Source organism: Melozone crissalis, unplaced genomic scaffold (genome assembly GCF_028551555.1).
Source record: "Melozone crissalis strain CALT ecotype California unplaced genomic scaffold, PUWL_Pcris_2 ptg000018l_1, whole genome shotgun sequence".
NCBI classification, from domain to species: Eukaryota; Metazoa; Chordata; class Aves; order Passeriformes; family Passerellidae; genus Melozone; species Melozone crissalis.
The window spans coordinates 1,958,762-1,977,046 of record NW_026535796.1 but is presented as its reverse complement, the minus strand read 5'-3'; the positions used below and the strand labels follow the sequence as shown (position 1 = coordinate 1,977,046).

General features: G+C 42.6%; 1 protein-coding gene across 1 annotated transcript; it reads left to right on the top strand.

Moving 5' to 3' along the window:
- The first annotated feature begins 5,588 nt into the window (after positions 1-5,588).
- Positions 5,589-14,367, top strand: LOC128936410 (acyl-CoA (8-3)-desaturase-like). Its single transcript, XM_054275343.1, has 12 exons — positions 5,589-5,807; positions 8,402-8,512; positions 8,898-9,095; positions 10,059-10,160; positions 10,324-10,452; positions 11,583-11,640; positions 11,992-12,068; positions 12,518-12,615; positions 12,920-13,016; positions 13,684-13,763; positions 13,872-13,997; positions 14,316-14,367. Exons 1-12 carry the CDS (start codon positions 5,589-5,591, stop codon positions 14,365-14,367), a joined length of 1,347 nt encoding a protein of 448 aa, XP_054131318.1.
- The last annotated feature ends 3,918 nt before the right edge of the window (positions 14,368-18,285 follow it).

Sequence of the window (18,285 nt, the reverse complement as noted above, 5' to 3'; positions counted from 1 at the left end):
GTTTTGCTTTGACTCAGGAAGAGATCAGGGCAGGCCTGTGGGCAGTATTATCCTAATTAGGTCAGCTCCTGCATAATAGACTTTTTCAGATGAGCACTAACCCATCATTTAGCTGCAGACCAAGATAGAATGATAACTTCTGGCAAGAAGGGGTGCCAATGTTCTAACAAGTGAGCCTGAATTCCTTTCCAGGATCGTCTCCCAGTCGGTTAGGAAAAAGAAACAAGGTGAGGTAAGAAATGCTGGGTGTTGCCCAAGTAAAATAAAAGGTGAGTGGAGATCTACAATGAGCTCAGGTTTTGACATTTTCTTTGTTTTGTTCTCTCTTCTCCCCTCATCCATAGAGGAAGATCAAAAACATGTGAGACTAGAAAGCCACAGGTATTTCTGTCTTCAGCAAATATTCCAAAGTTGCCAAAGTAAAATTATGGGGCTTAGATCCCTAGCAAAGAGGGGAGAAACAAACTCAGGAGAGCATTTTTGAGGGATGAGGGACAACCTGTGAGGCTGATTGGGAATAGAAAGAACAGTGAAAAAGTCATGGAACTACAAGTAGGAGTTGCTACTTGTAGTAACTTCAGTAATTTAGTAATTGCTAAAGTGTCAAAGGAAAATTAAATTTTGCAAAAGAAGAAACAAAATATGGAAACTATGAGTGGTGCCCTTGCAGGCAGGGTAGGATGTAGAAGTTTAAGGATGAGGGACATCTCTGAGGCAAAATATTTACATTGCCCTAAGAATACACCCCAAAATATGTGGCTGAGGAAGGACAGAGGCAGATGGTGAATGCCAGGGAAGGAATTATGGCCAAATATTGGCTGTGCCACGTTTATTGCAGAGGCTGGAAGGTGGCCCAAGGCCCACAAGAAGGTCAGAGAGAGGAAGGTGCTCTGAGTGTAGGCCATGGAGCCACCGTGGGTGTTTTAATCCTGGCTTAGGCCACCTTGTTCCTAATTAAGGTTGCACAAACCAAGTATTAAACTTTCGAGCATGGGCACCTTTTGTGGAGTTTCTCTTCTGTGGATGCCCAGTTTCAGGCAGCCAGAGCATTCACAAGTTTGTAAGCAGTGGGTGCTCTGCACTGGGCACAGGAAATGCAACAAAAATGCTGCCTGGTCTGAAAAAAAACCAACCACAAATACACAACAGTGAGAAAATAAAATGGGTTTGTTACGGGCATTTAACAATTTTGACTTGGATCCTGTTATGTCTTATTCTTTGTAACAATATAGAGCACTTGGGAGAGGAGAGTTACAGAATTTATGACTTTCGATCAGCTTAATTTAGATCTCAAAGCCACAAAAGAGCCCCTGGGATTCTGATTCTTCATTCTTCTGATTCTTTCATGAAGCTGAAGGGTGCAAAGGGTTTATTTCATAGGAGTTCCAAAAAAATTTATATAATATGTGTTTTAATGCAATTTAATGTTCTGTGGGGAGATTTAGATGAGAAGGTTCACAGGGCTTATTACAGAGCCTAATTTTAGCTCTCATTCTAATTAGCATCTCAGGGTTTTATTGTTTACTCATAAACTGCAACCAAAAGCTGGGAGGGAAGGTGTGGCTTTCCCAGGTGTTTTTTTTCCTCTTTTGCAAAGGGTGTGAAGATGGTTTTCACAGAGAAAAAAACCCTGTGTTAATTTATTATTGACATCTGGACTAAGGAATGAAACGAAATTAATAAAAATGTTATATATCTGAGCAAATTAAATCCCTCAAGGCAGGATCTCCATTACAAACTTGACTCTGTCTATAAAAAAACCCTTTGGTTTTGCTTTAGGTTTCTCTTTCTATTTCATGGGACATGGTATTGCTGGTAAGCAGCTCTATCTGAGGTGCAGGGTGATATTTCATCAACCCAGAATATACTAAAAAAAGGGAAAACCTGGTCCTTTTCTCCTCCTGACTGACATGATGCCTTATAATGTTTTTATCCAAAAGCAGTAAATTACTAGAGTCTTTTTCCTTTCCAAAACAAAATTTTGCCAACTGTGCAAGTTTTTTATCACTTGAAAAGATTGCAAAGATCTTTCTGAATGCAGCTTTTTCTTGAATTATGGATTCCCCATTAAGTTTTGTTCTGGAGATAAAATAATTTTAATCATTTCTATTTCCTGGCTGTGTTTGGGAAGAGGCACATCACAGTCATAGAAGAGGGAGCCTTGAAGAAGAGTCCATGAAATCCAGGAAGAAAAACAGACTGTGCACAGGAATGTGTGTGCTGACTGTGGATGGATGCAGGTAATTTCCTTGGAGCCACTGTAGGGCAGAGCATTCCTGAACCCTCCACAATCCTGTGAGCTCCATTCCAGACTCCCTTGAGGACAAACTCTTCAAAGCATAGTTATGTTATATAAATTAGGTGGTATTATTTTAGGTATAAATGTTATATAAACTATGTTATATAAATTAGGTTATATAAATTACCTGCCTTCTGATGCAGAGACATCTCAGATCATCTCTGCTTTGATCAAAGATGCTGTTCCATGGCTCCAGAGCAGCCAGGACAGGTCAGAGAGGCTCAGCTCTGCTTCCAGAAGGAAGGGCAGGTGTACTTGTTGATGCTCATCCAAGGTCACACTTTTCCAGCTTTCCCCACTGTTGGCACCTAATTCTGGAGACCTGTTCAACCCAAAACTGTTTATCTTCTATCTAACAACTCTAGTGAGGCTCTACACTTCATAAAGTAGAGATTCTGCACCCAGTTTTGCCTGGGACCCCCACCTGGGAGGTGTTCCCAATTGCAAGGTTCTATGAAAACCCTGTATAAAAGTAAGACAGTACTACTCAGAACCTAAAGATCCTCTCTGGAAAAGAAGATTTTCTTAGAAACAAGAATCATTAATTCTTGCTGGAAAAACCTCTAAGGTCATCAACCACTTCCAAATGTTCTGGGGTATCTCAGTACCAGATTTATTTTTGGATTTATTTATTTATTTATCTCCAGTGGATTAAGTGTAAGCTGCAAACATTTACGTGCCAGACAATAAAAGGGCTGAGGCAGCAACTGCCAGCTGAGCAGTCACGTAGTGTCCTTCTGGAAATCTGGGAAACTGTCAGGAGCCTGAGCAAGGAGGCTCTGAGTCACGGGAGCAGGGCTGGGGAGCAGCCCTGTGCACGTGTGCCAGCTCCCGGGAGCGCAGGACACGCTTCTTGGCAGGTGTGTGGGCAGCGGTTGCAGAACACCGAGTGTGGTGTAAATTCACTTTAACAGGTTTCTCAATCCTTGTTCTGGGTGAGCAGGACCATGCCTTTCACTGTCTGAGCTTCTGGAATCAATTTGGTAACCCGGATAATATAGATAGAGGCAGCTTCTGCTTTCACATTGGGAAGGGATTTTATTTTAATTTAACAGAATATCAGTGGGTGTTACAGGCTCCTCTGGATGGGATCTGATGCTGAATAAATTCGGACAATAAATATTTATACACTCTGTTAATGCAGAGGACAATCATCTTAGAGTTCCCAAACTTAATTCCACCAGTTTGGTGATGCTGGCACCTACAGTGTTAACAGTGAAAGTCACAGCTGCTGACTGTGGGTATAGACAGAGACATCCCTTATTTGTTCACTCCAATACTTTCCTGGCTCTTTATCCTGCATCTTCTCGAGGATCGAAACCAAACCCCACATTTTTATCTCCTCCTTTTCAGACATGTTCAAGTCTGAATATAGGGCCATGGGAAGGATTTTTTGTACTTTCAGCCAGCTATGGAGTAACTTGATATTTTCACATGTGCACAAAACCCCACATCTGCACGAAATTGCGCAAACTGTTGCATATTTTATTGCCACCACCTCAAGTACTGAACATTGATTTAGGTAAGACTCTGTACATGTACATAGATCATGAACACATCATTAGCGTGGACACTCTCAGCCTTTATTTAGAGCAAGATAAAGAGTTACAAAATACAATGTGACAGCAGGATAGAAATTATTCCTCCCATTCTTTTATCACTGTCCAATGAATAGCAGCAGTTACATTTCTCTTTTTACTTTGGGTGGTTCACCAATTGCCACATGTCAAACAGTTTAAATGGCAGTTTGGGGCTTGACTGATTAATTTGCAAGATGCTACATGATTTGAAGAATTAGACTTGCATAATATGGAGTTCTATGTCAGCCAGAAAACTGCCCACTCTGTGCTTGGCAGACAGGGAAAACGCCTGACTCTGCTAAGGTGCCTTGGTCAAGAAAGTAGTTTGGCATTTTTATCTACCTTTATCTCTCTGTCCTGCCTGGAGTCTGCAACTTCACCTGAGTGTTTTCAGTCCTTCTCAGAACTGGGAGCTCACACAACAAGCAGTTTTCTTGGAATCCCAGGGTGTGAATTGTCTGGGAAGCTCATTGTCATGAGAGATAGCTGAGAACTTCAGCTGCCTGGCTTCAGGCAGGGACTGGGCATCACTGCAGGCCACATCTGGGGTTATAGACCTAAGAAATTCAGAAACATAAATAGAACATTTGGGGCAAGGGTGAAAAGTCAGGATTTAACACAGTATTGCATTACAGAGGGGTATGATGGAAATACCCTATCTGTACCACCCCAGACTGCACCATGTCTGCCTGCTGCTTGTACCTTCCTCAAAAGCACCCAAGGCTTGGAATTTTGGATTTAAAAAAACCCAACCAGGATTAAGACACTGCTAGATCTCAAGTAGGACAATTTTTAATTTCTATTGCTTAATTTTTTCTGCAAAATTGATGTGAGTTCATAGGAAACTTGGCATTGCCTTGTCACTGCATTTTATTACAGCTGAGAATTCTTTACCTCTTTATTGCCCAGCAGACCTTCACAATATCAGAGATGCTTAGGCTTGGTTTCTGCAGGAGTAGTGTTTAAGTAAAGTTAGTTATGTCAACATTGCCTTTAAGCATAGGCTTCTGAATTTATGGCCAAAGTTGGTGTTAACAGTTACTGCTATTATTATTGTTATTATTATTATTGTTGTTATTTTTATCACTAATATTACTACTGCTATTACTACAAAATATTTGAATGTTATAGACTTATGAATGAATGAATGACTTGAACAATTAGGTGGTTGCATGGCCTCAGGAACATACAAGAAACTCTGAAACCAACTATATGCAAAGTATTGTCAATATAGAAGCTAAATTAACTGGAAACAAAGAATGCTTTCTTAATGCATTCTTTCTTTACTCTGATCTGGTGGTATTTTAATCAATTTTTTAGTTAAGAAAGGCATATTAATTTGGCATGCCAGAGTCAAGAAAATTTCAAAGACCAAGAACAACCTGAAGGGTTTGGGTGGTGATGAGGCCATTTAGAGGTAACAGGTGGTCTTCCCAAATTTCTGTCTTTATTGCTGTTTGTGTTCAGTGGAGCAGTCAGACCTTGCAAAGGCAGCTCAGAAAGGACAAGAAGGAGCAGGGCTTTTCCTCACGGGCGTGTCCAAGCGTCTGGAAGAGGAGGGAACGTGGGATGGGTGTGTTTGGGTGAGGAGAGCCAACCAGCCCTTGGAAGCACAGGGAGTGGCTTGGAGTGGGGCTGTATAACGGGCAGGCCAGCATGGGCCACCCTCAGCCTGGACAGGGAGCTGGCGCTGGAGAATCCCAGCACGGATGGCTCCACAGACTGGCCCCAGCGAGAAGGAGACGGGACCTGTTCCAGCCTTTCCACAGCTTTTCACCTGGGAAGATATCGGGATCCGCAACGGCCGCGGGCAGGGCCGGGAGCAGTGGCTGGTGGTTGACAGGAAGGTTTATGATGTCAGCCAGTTTTCCAAGAGACATCCTGGGGGCAGCCGGGTTATCAGCCACTATGCCGGGCAGGATGCCACGGTAAGAGCTGGGAAAGCAGTGGAGGAAGGTGCTTCCAGTGGCAGGGAAGGAGGACGTGGTGGGGAATCCTGTCTGGTGGTGGTCATCGCTGTGCTTGGTCAGAGAGAGCACTGAGAAAGCAGCATGATGACCTTGGGCTGCAGGACATGAGGAAAAGTCCTACAAATATATTTGAACACAGATCTTCCAGGGATTCCTGCAAAAATCTTTGATCTAGAGGATTTATCTAAAATCATTTGGTGCTTTTTGGCAGGAATAATAAATTCTAAGCAGATCTCCCAGACTATGCTGAAAGGAGATGCTGAATTTCTGAATAGGCAGAAATCTGGGCATTGGAAACATGGGCATAAACTTGTGATGTGGGAGATTTAATTCTTGTCACGACAAGACTTTCTGACTTGAAGAAAGTTGCTTAGCCTGTCTTAATTCCTCATGTTTCAGCGTGTGGAATGGGATAGCACTTCTAACTCCCAGCCCAAAATGGACCAGATCAGTTACTTTTCCCATTTCATACCTTGCACCCTGCTTGGAACTGGGGCAGAAAAACACCTGGTGATCTCAGAGGAAGCAAAAGGAGAGGTTTGAGTCTTGTTTGGTTTCTCCCAAGTTCACTGACCTTCAGAGCATAGGCCAGCCCTGAGATCCTGGTGCTATTTCCTGCACTTTCTGCCACTGGACTTTACAGAAGGAGTCAAGGAATGCAGAATGCATGGAATGATTTGTCCCCAAGCTATGTTTCCCCAGCTCCTGAAAGGACCTGCACTTTACATCATTGTATTTATAGACACCCAGGGGCTTTAACCGCAGTGAATGGGTTTAAAAAATGACCTTTGATCTTACTTGCTTTTATTGTAGCAATAATTACAATCTGATTTTACTTGATCTTAAAGGTATTTTCAAACCTCTAGGTGTACTATATCTCTTTGAAGACAGGACCACAACAAGTAGCCAAAATTGTGGGTTCAATGTGGGTTTGTTTTGCATCCTAACAACACTTTCTGTCTTGACCTTGCTAATCCTTTTTGCTTTTAAAGTGCTGCTTTCTTAGTCTAGGAAATCCACATAGAAAAGCAGGACTGGAAGGTGTCTCAAAAAATTACTGGTGCAGGACTTTACCTAAAACCAGAATCCAGGATTTTTTTTCCCCAACAACTCTTGACTGCTCTAGAGCTCATAATAGTCTATACATAGTGAGAATTTTCTTCCTCTGGGAGGATTATTTTGAAAATACAAGGCAAGACCATTGCAGAGCATTTAACTGATGTCAAATGTTGTGAGTTGTGTGCATTGTAGGTGATAGTTCTTGAAGTTAATCTCTAAACTTAATCTTAAAGTTAGTAAGATGCTAATCAGGGCCTAAGACCAGGGAGGAGAAAAAACAGGCAGGACTTAAAGGCTTTCAGTGATAAGAATCTGTGATACTGATCTCATGGATAGGAGTTTCTGCTTGAAAGGATTCTGGTTCCTGTTTCCAAACTGCAGTATAGATACTTATGGATTAAATCAGATTTCCTGGCAAGATGGAGGGATATAAAAATGTATAAGGACCTGGAGGATGAGGGGCACAAAATCATGATGGAAAGATTTCCCCAGTCCTCTTGGTCTGGACAGGGTTGTTCATTTGTCACTGTGACAAAGGGTCACTAGATGTCTGTAGAAAAGCCCAAGTGTCCAAAAAGTCACCCTGTTCTGACTTTATCTAGACTACAGTACTCAGAGAGAGACTGTCTCCAGCCAAGAGGCTCCAAGGAAGTCCTCTGTCCTCTTCCAGGGATTTGATCCTGACCAGACCTGTGCAGAATATTTGGGTTGTGCTCATCCCTGCTGATTTTCAGAGCCAAAATCAGCAAAACCAGACTGTTCAAAATGAGGATTTTGTTCTATCTGCTCTTTCTGGAAGAAAAAAGGGTATGGCCAGCCTCTTTACCTTTCTTCTGGAAAATCCACTGAGGACATGAGCTAAAGAAGAGTTTTGATTTATCTGGAATCTCATCCTTTTCTTATTGTTTATATTTGATTTGAAACTGTGATTTGAAATGGTTCTTGGACAGGAACTTTTGTGTCATTAGTGTTCCCACATCCCCAAAACATCAACCTGTTCTGGAAATTGGGAGGGAACTGTAAGAGACACCCAGTTTGTGCTGCTGAATATGAGGCTTCAGCATCTATTTTGTATGGCCTCAGTGTTGCACAGACAGGATTTCAAAGTCTGATCCCAAGCATGGCAGAGACACACCTCATTCCCTGCTCCTGGGTCCCGTCCATAGGGCAGGGCTGCTGGCTGGAGCCTTCTAGGGACAGACTGTGCTGAAACAAGCAGATGAAGGAACAGGTTTCCCTCTGCAGAGGGTTTTTCATCAAACCTTTTCATGTTTATTACCAGCCTCGCCCAGGGGCTTTTATGAAATCTGGGTGCTTGAAACTCCTCCAGCTTCCTTGGGCCAAGCTCCAGTCAATAGGAAAGAGTGACAGGACAGACAAAATGGGCAAGGGGAGCAGGATTTTGTGTTATAATCCAGACCTGGGGAATGAGAGGCTCAGCTTTGGTGTTCGGTCACGTGCCCTCTCTCACTCCCTCCCTTTGTGTCCCTCAGGATGCCTTCGTGGCATTCCACAATGACAAGAGCCTGGTGAAAAAGTACCTGAAATCTCTGCTGATTGGGGAGCTGGCACCTGATCAACCCAGCTTTGAGTCCAATAAAAAGGTGAGTGCCCTAGATTCCAGTGGTGGGAATGGCTCGGGGTTCAGCATGGAAGGAGAAGGAAAACAGGAGAGGTAGCAGGAATGGCCTCTGAGGGAGCACGCCTGATGCTGTGGGTGGTGACAGGCAGGCATGGAAATGTGACTGTCCCAGCATCACTAAATCCACCCCTGGGAGCAAGGAACGAGCTCCAGAGCCCCAAATCTTGCTCTTTTCTCCTCGCTGGGGTGTCTCAGAATCAAAGCAAAGTCTGTTGACTTCATGCTTGTTTTGGCACAGAGCCCCTACTGACAGACATCTCAAACTTCTGTGGCTGTTTTGGGGTTCCTGGCTCTGCTCTGTGACATTTTCAAAGTAAATAGTGCATTAATATTCACTTTACCCACAGAAATCCCTCTTGGAGGATTTTCGTGAGCTGCGCTGCACCATTGAGAAGATGGGACTTCTGAGGCCCAATTACTTCTTCTTCTTCCTGATTTTCCTTCACCTCCTGGTGCTGGATGCTGCATCCTGGCTCGTGCTCTGGTACTTCGGCGTATCCCTGGTGCCTTTCCTGGCTGGCATGGCGTTCTTCACCACTGCCCAGGTAAACTGCTGACGGGTGCTCAATGCTGCAGACGCCCTTGGCTCCTCCAGGTGGAGAGGATTAATGGAATGCTCCCATCCCAGGCATTGCCTCTCCTTAGATCCCATTATCTGGCTGAAGATGACAGGCACGTTCTACGTCACAATTTTTGTTGCCTGCAGCAGATCTCATTTTGCTGACAGGCTGCTCCCTCGGGATGGTGGGGTTCTTGTGGAACTGGCTCTTTCACAAGATGGGATGAGCTGATTTAATCACTTACCCCAACAAAAAGAAGGAATATTTCATTCTCACCTGCACTTTTGGCTCTCTGTTTCTTCTGTCAGATGGCTCTGGTATTTTTTGGTTTCTTGAGTCCCCTCTAGCCCTGAATAGTTTTCTGCTGGATTAGTAAATTCAGCCATATAAGCAAAGGATCAATTTCAGTGTGGGTGTAGGGATTTGTGGCACTTAGATGGGAGAAATTGAAGGGTGTGGTGGAGGGAGGAACACGAGATTTTCTTATTAACCCTGAATGCTTAAGTTTGCTCAGGTCCCCCTGGAGCAGGTGCAAATGAGCTAATTTATTTAATTAATCTGTTTTAATTGCCTAATATCTGCTAAGGCAGATATCCCTCAAAGAGCAGTCTTGTATTTCCATGGAAATGTGGAATGCAGTGAAGCCACAGACTTGCTGTGGCTGGTTACTTGGAAATTAATTGTGATGGTAGCAACACAATTCCATGCTGTGACAGTGAAGTTATGCAGTGATGCTTCACTGCTTTCCCTGTAATATTCCTGATGAAACTAATATCTGGAATTGAGCAGCTGTAGTGGACAGTGGCGTGGATGGAAGTTCCCAGCCCTATGAGTGTCTCCTGACACATCAGAAGGAGGATGAAACTCACACTATGAAGATAGAGACTCACAAGGGAAATTATTGCAATGAAGCAGTTCTCTTTCCTCAGTGATCCTTTTGTCTCCCAGATCCAGATGGGCTGGTTCCAGCACGATCTGGGGCACTGCTCTGTCTTCAGGAAGCCCAGGTGGAATCGTCTCCTGCAGATCGTTGTGATAAACATGCTGAAGGTAGTGGTGGGAATGTTCTCTGGGGCTGATTGGGACTAAGCAATGGATGGGAGTGTCCCTAAATCCAGGCAAGGTGTCCTGTGAGGGAATTGCAGTAAATAGAGATGGGATCCTTGATATTGCTCCAGTTTGAATCCCTGGTGTCGCCCTTTTCCCCACGCAGGGGCTGCCTGCCAGCTGGTGGAACCACCTGCACAACCAGCACCACGCCAAGCCCAACTGCTTCCGCAAGGACCCCGACCTCAACATGCACCCTCTGCTCTTCAGCCTGGGAAAGACCCTCTCCATGGAGGTCTGCAAAAGCAGATTTACTCACAGAAAGCCAGAGTGTGATATGTATTGATATGTGTCTAATATAGAATAATAACAACCCAGATTGTGCCTTGAAACAAAGTGGTTTTTAAGGTCCCTTCCAACCCAGACTATTCTAGGATTTTATGATAATTCCTGAAGTTTTCCAAGATCTGAAAATCTCTGTTATTGCAATGCTGAGGCACTTGCTCCTGAGAAACAAAGGCTCAAAATCAGTGCTTAAGTAAGGGCAAGCACCTTAAGGCAGCTCCAGGGGTGAGTCAGCCCCTTGCATTAGAGAGTGGTAGTGAGTCAGATGTTCCCTCTGGATCCTCCTGGCTGCCGGAGCTCTTGGGCACCCAAATCCTTCAGGGCCGGCGGAGCTGCCGCGCACCGAACCAAACACAGCAGAGGATTTCCTAATCCTGAACTTTATGGCTTTCATAAAAAGAGAAGCTATGAATAGATCCTCCCTGCTTCCATGATGGTTTCTGACAGCATCAGGATAGGCAAGGGCTCGTTTGCCTTTTCCTTGTAATTCCTTTTACTCATCATTTAGTGATGAAACAGCCTCGTTGCGAGATACACCAGCCTCTTAAAATAATGCCTCTCTCTTTTACCTGCTGATGAAACTCTCCAAGGCACATGGAAAATTCCAGCTCTGCTGTCCCAGACATATTCCTGCAATGGGAGATACAAAATGCTTATTGATAGAAAACCATTGGATTTTGTCAGGGATTTTGGGAAAGAGCTCTCATGTAGGAGCACGAACATCCAGAGCAGGCTGGCTGTGCTCCAGTGGGTTTGGTGGAGTGAAAATGTAGGAAATCAGTTCTCATGTCTTCCTGCTTTTTGGCAGGATCAGTGTTAGGCACGCTATGGGTAGGCAAAGTGGATTTCAGGGCTTTTGTTTATCCAGTTTGTTTGTTGCTCCAGTGTTGATCCAGTGCAGACTGGAGCTCTGGAAGTAGTTTGCTTTAGCTTCTTATTATTTTGTCTTTTGAAGAATTATATTCACAAACGTTTGGGGTGATGTTAAGAAACTTTTTGTGCAATTGGTGAAAAATTACAAGGTGAAGAAATAAACTTAATTGTGCTTTTTGTGAATATTTCAATATCTTCATTTTTCAGCTTGGAAAGCAGAAGAAGAAGTTCATGCCTTACAATTACCAGCACAAGTATTTCATCTGTGAGTATCCCCTAAAACCACAAGTGCATCTCCTTCCCCACAAAATAAGGGTTTTTAAAGATATTCCCATTGAAGTGAGAGCTCCAGGAAGATTCCTTCACATTAAAGAAGGTCCCATGAGGAGGAATTACCCCTTAAGTGTCTGCTTGGGTTATAAGATGTAGATGGGGGTTTATCAAACAGATACAGGGATGAGGAAGAAATGGAGAAGTGATGAGAAGAAAAGAGGAAGAGATTATGTGGGTGCATGGAGGTTAATATGAGTTAAAGCAATTTTTCTTCTACTGGAAAGAAGAATTATTTTTATGATGCAGTGAAATTACAAATATCTTTTTCTGTTCTGTCCTTCAGTGCTGGCCCCACTCGCCATCATACCCTTCTTCCAGCTGTCGACAATCTACTTTGCAATCAAGAGGAAAAAGTGGCTGGTAAGCGCTGCTTCCCTGTCTGGAAAACTCCAAAAATGTCACTGTATCCACCTTCACCTCCTGTTGGTCAGGTGGCTGGGGGGTAAGAGAGAAGAAGAATAGAGAAGGCTGATTCTAGGCTTGCTGCAGCAAGAGAAAATAGTTTAGAAGAGGCTTTTTAGCCTTTTAGCAGATAAATAAATATTACCAGGAAATTCCCTGACCCAGAGTGTGATGGCAGGGCTGTTGTCTGCAGTTATTGATGGTTAAGTAGGAATATTTCAGGGACACACCCACGTTATGCAGAATGGAGCATACTCTTGACAAATCAGAAATTTGCATATCAGAACATTTTTTAAGCTGCAGTTCAAGAAAAAGGGAGAGGATGGAATGGAGGCATTTGATCAACAAAGGCTGATTTTCATCTGATTTGTTTGAGGGTTTTTTGTTTGTTTGTTTGTTTTTTACAGGACCTGATACTGGTTGTGACTTTCAACATCCGAGTTTGCCTCATGTATGTTCCTTTAATGGGATTTAAAACCTTCATGATATACTACTGGCTGTCCAGGTAACTCAAAGCACATGGGGCTCTGGAGCCCCACAATTAATATTTGTCATCAATATTGAGCTTCAAAAGAAAGAAATGAAAACTTAAACAATGATTTTCTCAGAAATAAACAGTCCAGAAGAAACAGTTTAACTTCGGGGGGGGTGGGGTGGTGGCTGCTCAGGGACATCTGCATCTAAAACTTGAGTGGTTCTTAAATTCCAAAGGTGCTTTTTCACTTAAGAAGAGACTTAGCCAAGTGTTTTAGTGTTAAATTTGGATGGGATTAGAGATATGACAAGAGTTTCTGGATTTATCTGCCCAGGTACCTTGAGAGTAGCTGGTTTATTTGGGTGTCCCAGATGAACCACATCCCAATGAACATTGATTATGACAAGAACAAAGACTGGGTGTCTACTCAGGTGAGAAACTCTTTCTTCTGGAATACTGGGTCTGCTGGTCAAAATTATAGAACAAAGACAGTGTTGTTATTCTCTTAGATTTACTGTTAATGAGGTTAAATAAACCTCTATTCATTAAATAAACCTTTCTGTGATATTCAAGCCATTTAAAATTTTAGTTGGAAAACAAGAAATCTAGATTTTAAAAATACTGTTTATTCACTGAAAGGCCTTGACATATTTTTCACAACCCTTTCCCCTCCCTATTATAGAAAAGTACTGGTGGTATAACAGCCAATTTCCTTTTTAGGCCAAGTAAAGGGAAGCAAAGTGGGATACCTTGATTTTTACCCTACAGGCTGCAAGTTTACTACAGATAAATCTGAAAAAATTGCCTGGTAAAAAAAGAACATGTAAAGAGAGCTTTGCTCACATCTATCCTGCCTCCAGCAGTATCATCCCACATAGTGGGTTTGCAGCAGTTTCCTGTTTTATCAAGGATGAAAAACTCAGCCTGGCTAGTCTAGACTGTGTTGAATTCCTCAGGGCAATGATGGCTGTAATCCCTGACTTTGCCTTGATTTTTAGCCTAGATAAGGGTGGGCAGTGATTGCTGGGGTTCAATTGTTGGACTTGCAGGAAAATAAAATCTAAGTCATCTGAGGGTTTTGGTTTTTTTCCCTCCCAGCTCCACGCAACCTGCAATGTGAACCAGTCTGTGTTCAATGACTGGTTCACTGGGCACCTGAACTTCCAAATCGAGCATCAGTGAGTATCATCCTGGGGGAAAAAATGGGAATCAGCTGGGGCAGGGGGATGTTTTGAAGAGGGGGAAAGCCAAGCCTTGCAATAACTCTCCCTCATCCCGTTGTGCAGCCTGTTCCCCACCATGCCTCGGCACAACTACTGGAAAGTGGCTCCCCTGGTGAAGAGCCTCTGTGACAAGCATGGCATTGAGTACAAAACCAAGCCTTTGCTGACAGCCTTTGTAGACATTTTGCAGTAAGTATCAATTAACCAGATGATTTTGCTCTGTGGTGGCAGGTAAGAGACACCCAGGCAGCCATTTCAAATCAATATCCATGGCGAGATCAAACCTAGAGTTTATTTAGACTTCTCTAAAGTTTTAGAGTTTCAAAGCTTGTTTTTCTCTTCCTCAAATCCTTTCAGCTCATTGCCAGCAGTCAGACTTTGCTATTAGGTGTCCATGCAATTTAAAATCCATTTCTTTCCCTTTTATTTCTACAACTACAGTTGGCCTTCCACAAAGTTGTACTCTGTCTCCTCCTAAGTGATTTTTTTTCCCTTCTGCTCCTGCAGTTCCCTGAAGGATTCTGGGGAGCACTGGCTGGAAGCATATCTGCATGGATAGAAACTGGCAACTCTCCAAGGGAATCCCTTCACCACACAACTGCTGCCAAAAGCCAGGACACATCCATGTGCATCCTTCAGGCATGGGAACTCAGGAGCTGGGCAAAGTTAATTTCAGTAAGAATGAAATGGGAAAGTGGCTTTAAGATATATTTTTACCTTGTTCCCCATCATGAACCTCTGTTTTTTCCTGCTCTCAGTCTCTGAATTCAGAGATGTGCTTTTAAACTTGGGGAGAAGTAGCTCTTCATTCAGCTTGACCAGTTTAACTTTATTGGAAGTGCCAGCTCCTTGCTTATGGAAAAGGTTTGAAAGGAAATTCTTCTCCGAGTCATAGAATCCTGGAATGGTTTGGGTTGGAAGGGACTTTAAAGATCATCTTGCTGCACCCCCTGCCATGGGCAGGGACACCTTCCACCAGACCAGGTTGCTCCAAGCCCTGTCCCTGGCCTTGAACAGTTCCAGGAATTGGACATCCACAGCTTCCCTGGGAAACCTGCTCCAGTGCCTCGCAATAAAGAATGTCTTCCTAATATCCAATCTACACCCACTCTCTGTCAATTCAAATTGAATTGTTGTCCTTAAAAGTCCTGATATAAACTCTTCATCTTTCTCACAAGCCTCTTTCAGTATTAAGGTCTCCTTTGTGTTCTTGGCTCAGTGGATCAGTGAAAAAATGCAGGAAAAGTGCAGGAAGTCAGGAGACATTAGGCCAGAGGGGATTTTTTAATTTTAATTTTCTTGAACAGATCAAACAAATGTACAAAGAACAAGGTAGCCTCTGGGGCACGTCCCCATCACTTCTGGTGAGCTTGCTGTGACTCTTAAGGGTTGTAACAGGTTCTGTTCCTGGATTGCAGGGGCAGGCAGATCAGCTGGGGGCTGCTGACACCTGCAGAGGCAGTGTGAACACTGTATGGCAAGTGGTGTCTGTAGGCATAAATACATGTCTGGGTTCTAACTGAGTGCTGACTGTGCTGTCAGATTGGATTTCTGGTGCAGACCAGCTTTGAATCAGGCTGAGGAGACAAAGCACTGAGGAGTAGGTCCAGATTTCAAGGGTATTTAGGGTACTCCTGCTTTTATATATATATTACATTTTATCTAAAAGTTTACCTCTTGGTGGTTTAGTACAATTAGTTTTATGAGAGAATTATGAATAGAGTTCTTGGTCATGAATTTTAGATTGAAGTCAAAGCCTGTTTTAGAAGGAGCTCTGATTCATCTTGCTGATTTTGAAAGTAATTATTATTCAATGACATTTCCTAATGCCACTTAGAGCAAATATATTCCATTATGGGACTGGCAGAACCCCTGTGGTACTGAACCCACCTCACTGACCCAAAACCAGAAAGGTTTTCATGGCAAGAACCTGTAGTGGCAAATAAAGAGATCATGTGCCCATAGATGCAAAGGCCACATGGTTCCTCTCCTCTGCCTTCACACCCAGAACTTTCAGTGGATAAATCACCCACAGGAGGAAGATGTGGGAGATTTAAAAGCAGCTCTCTTGTGTTGCAATTTCTGAGTAACAAGATCAAGCCCAACAAATAAAGCAGAAGGAGTTTGGAGTTTTTATTTTTGCCTTTGTTTTTTTTCCAAAACATCTCCATTTCTTCTTGGTTTTTTTTATATTTTTATGTGTGGGTGCAGGTACCAATAACACTGTTCTGGATGTATCATAAGAATGGTTGACAGGTGTCTTTGAAAGGGGTCCTGTTTAAAAAAGTAATTATTAAAAAGTGGTTAAAATGTAGTTTGGAAATCCCTGATAACTGATCCCTAGAGCAATTAAGTGTTCCCAAATCCAGGGCTGGTTATTATGGTGATATCCATAATTATTTGCAAAAGCAGAAACATTACATAATTATTTAAGGGATAATACTGTCTTAAGATGAATGCAGGGATTTCATGGTACTACATAAAGACATTTTAAAATTTCTGTCCTGCTGAAGGTAATATAAATATTAAAGATTCCTCCTTTTTTTTAGCAGTGAGACTTGAAAGCTGTGCTGATCCTGTGAAATCAATACAAAGCTGAATCAAAAGGGTTCTTTGTAGTGTCAGTCTCATAAATTTAACTGATCATTTGTACTGTTTGATTAGAATTCTGCTTATTTGAATGTTATTATTATTGATTCTTTTTCAAATCTGGTTTTAATTAAAACATTTCTGTCTCTATTTGTCTCAACAGGCTGCTCTGTGTTGATAATAATTTCTTTATCTTTTTAATAAAGGTTATTCACAGTGGAGCTGGTTTACCTTGGTTAAATTCTAACATGCATTGCAAAGTCCAAGGGGTCAGGTGAGAATTTTAATATTCCCTGAAAGACAATATTTGCCATCTGAAATACCTGGAAGAGACAAGGAAATTAGGGAGATGCTTTGCAGAATCCTCCTGGCTGCTGGAGTTTGTGCTGAGATGCTGCTGGAAGTGGTTTCCCTTATCCAGGTAGAGAAAAAGTTCTTTTGTATCTTTTTGTTCTTCCCCCAGGCCCCAGATTTAGGGGTGCAATTGGATAAGATGCTTTGGGTGGAATCTGATGAAGAGGATTTAGACATGGAGAGAACAACTCCCACTTTGTGTGGCAGCATCTCAGTCCAGCACCTCTTTTCCTGAGTGTAAAATTATTCACTTAGGCACTGATTCCTCTCACCAGCCACCCCTGCAAAAAAACTCCTTCAGTTTTATTGCCTAAAAACTCTTCAATGATTGTTTGGAGGGCAGCTTGTAGCCTGACTTGAAGGAAATTGCAGTTTGTATGTCCATAAAGAAAGAGACAGCCAGAAACAGAGGTTGTATTTACACTGAACTCCAAAAAAACAGGTGACCTTATTCCAGCTTGCCACCTAAAATGCCTTTTCCTCAGGTGCTGCCCACAGAAGGTGTGTTCTGCTATTACTCCTCAGCCCAAAGTGCTGAGCTGTGCTCCCCTGCAAGTACAGAGCTGCCTCTGTCTGAGCAATTTTCCTCTTATCTCCCACCCGAGGGTGGGGCGTGCTCGGTTTTCCTGGCTGCCGTCCCCCTCAGGGACCTCATCCCATGGGCATGCTTGGATCACACTCTTAAAGGCAGGACTGTGCTTTCCAGAGGATATTTATGGCTGTTTTCTCTCAAAAATGGAGCTGGGAGAAGCAATCCTGCATCCTTTGTAAATAAACTTACAAGAGCAATGTGGTACCTAAGGTTTCATCTCAGTCCATGGCCCTTCAGTTCAACTTGTCCCTCAGGAAATTCCTCATCTCCTCCATGGATTGTGGCACATTTGCATCAAAATATTAATTCTTTCACTCTGCTTCAAGTCTTCTTACCTGGGGAATGGTGAGGATGTTCCTCACTTAAACTCTTGGCCTCCCAAGGGTATTTTTCTATTTTCTCAGAAAAATATAAATGCATCTTCCTTATATCCTCTTATCCTTGGTGATAGATGATGAAAAATCAAGTGAAATAATCTTTACTGATTTGTCTGGTCACTAAACTCAATCTAGTCTGAAAAAAATATTTTTTCCCTAACAGGTCTGTATTCTCTCTTGGAAGTAACACCTGAAAACACACAAAAATAGATGTGAAAATACACCTTTTAGGGATGGTTTAGGTTCTGGAAATGGTCTAGAACTCTCCCTACTGACTATTCCATCCTTACAAATATTTACCACTCAAGTCTTACTTACCCTGTGTGTTTTATCTGCAGGGTGGTTAGGCTTAGAAGGGTAAATATGTTTATATTTGAGATTTTGATTTTGTGGGGTTTTTTTTTCCATTCTAAAAAATAACATGCTCAGCCACCATGCTATCTTTTTGTGCCAATTAATCCAGTTTATTGATTGAAGGTGTTGACACAAAGGTGCCCACTGGAGCTGTTATTCCAATTTGTGATGGGTTAGAAGAGATTCAGTTTAAATGTATTCATGAAATAAA